At 67.6% G+C, this 1,005-nt stretch overlaps 1 protein-coding gene across 1 annotated transcript in view; it reads left to right on the plus strand.

The window, feature by feature from the left end:
- The window catches only part of BCAM (basal cell adhesion molecule (Lutheran blood group)), an 8,997-nt gene that overhangs the window by 6,930 nt on the left and 1,062 nt on the right, over positions 1 to 1,005 (plus strand). Inside the window, exons 10-13 of the mRNA XM_039866316.1 lie at positions 54 to 195; positions 387 to 523; positions 703 to 847; positions 932 to 1,002. Of these exons, the coding sequence (XP_039722250.1) occupies positions 54 to 195; positions 387 to 523; positions 703 to 847; positions 932 to 1,002 (495 nt within the window). The remainder of the gene's footprint in view (positions 1 to 53; positions 196 to 386; positions 524 to 702; positions 848 to 931; positions 1,003 to 1,005) is intronic.

Here is a 1,005-nt window from a genome sequence, read left to right on the forward strand (position 1 = left end):
CCTCCCCTCCTCTCACATGCCGCCTGGCCTCTTCTCTGCTCCTCACCCCACAGGACTCGATGCCCCTGGGGGAGGGCCCCACGCTCTCGCTCAGCTTCGTCACTTTTGACTCTGCTGGCAGCTACACGTGCGAGGCCTCCATGCCCACGGTCCCCCTCCTGAGTCGCAACCGGATCCTCAGGCTGCTGGTTGAAGGTTCGGGGGTAGGGACAACCTGGGCTGGGGACGGTGGGGATGGAGGGCCGGGACCGACGGGACGGGGCCATGGCTGGGCCCTCTGTGCCCTGCTCTGTGCCTCTCCCCTGTCTCCTCCTCGTCCTCGCTCCCTCTTTTCCCCAGCCTGCCTCCTCCTCACCGCTTTCCGCTCCCACCCCCGTCACCCACAGGGTCACCAGAGTTAAGGCCAGAGGAGACTCTGCCCAAGGCCGCGGGCAGCTGGACAGAAGGGGATGAAGTCAGGCTGGTCTGCTCTGCCCGCGGTTACCCGGAGCCCAAACTCAACTGGAGCCAAATGGGAGGCAGTGTAAGGGCCCCTCCTGTCCCCTGTGAACTCTCCGGGACCCAGGTCCCCGGGGGACCCTGCCCCATCACCGATCCAAACACTGTGCTCCCTTCTCCTACTTCCTGGGGGGCGGGACATCACCTCTGCCCTCACCCCAGCCCTTGATCCCACGGGCCCAGGCCTGACCCGAGCCTCCACAGCCAGCAGAGCCAGCCTCCGGAGGCCAGGGCTGGGTGAGCAGCTCCCTGACCCTGAAGGTGACCAGTGCCCTGAGCCAAGACGGTGTGTACTGTGAGGCCTCCAACCCCCACGGGAATACCCGGCACGTGTTCCACTTCGGCCCCGGTGAGTAGCCGCGGTGGTGACAGGACCGGGCGCGGGGCGCACAGAGTGCGGCTGCCGAGCGTCTCCTCTGTCTCGTCCCCACAGTGGCCCCCCAGACCTCCCAGGCCGGAGTGGCCGTCATGGCCGTGGCGGTCAGCGTGGGCCTCCTGCTCCTCGTG

Source organism: Pteropus medius, unplaced genomic scaffold (assembly GCF_902729225.1).
Source record: "Pteropus medius unplaced genomic scaffold, Ma_sr-lr_union100, whole genome shotgun sequence".
NCBI lineage: Eukaryota > Metazoa > Chordata > Mammalia > Chiroptera > Pteropodidae > Pteropus > Pteropus medius.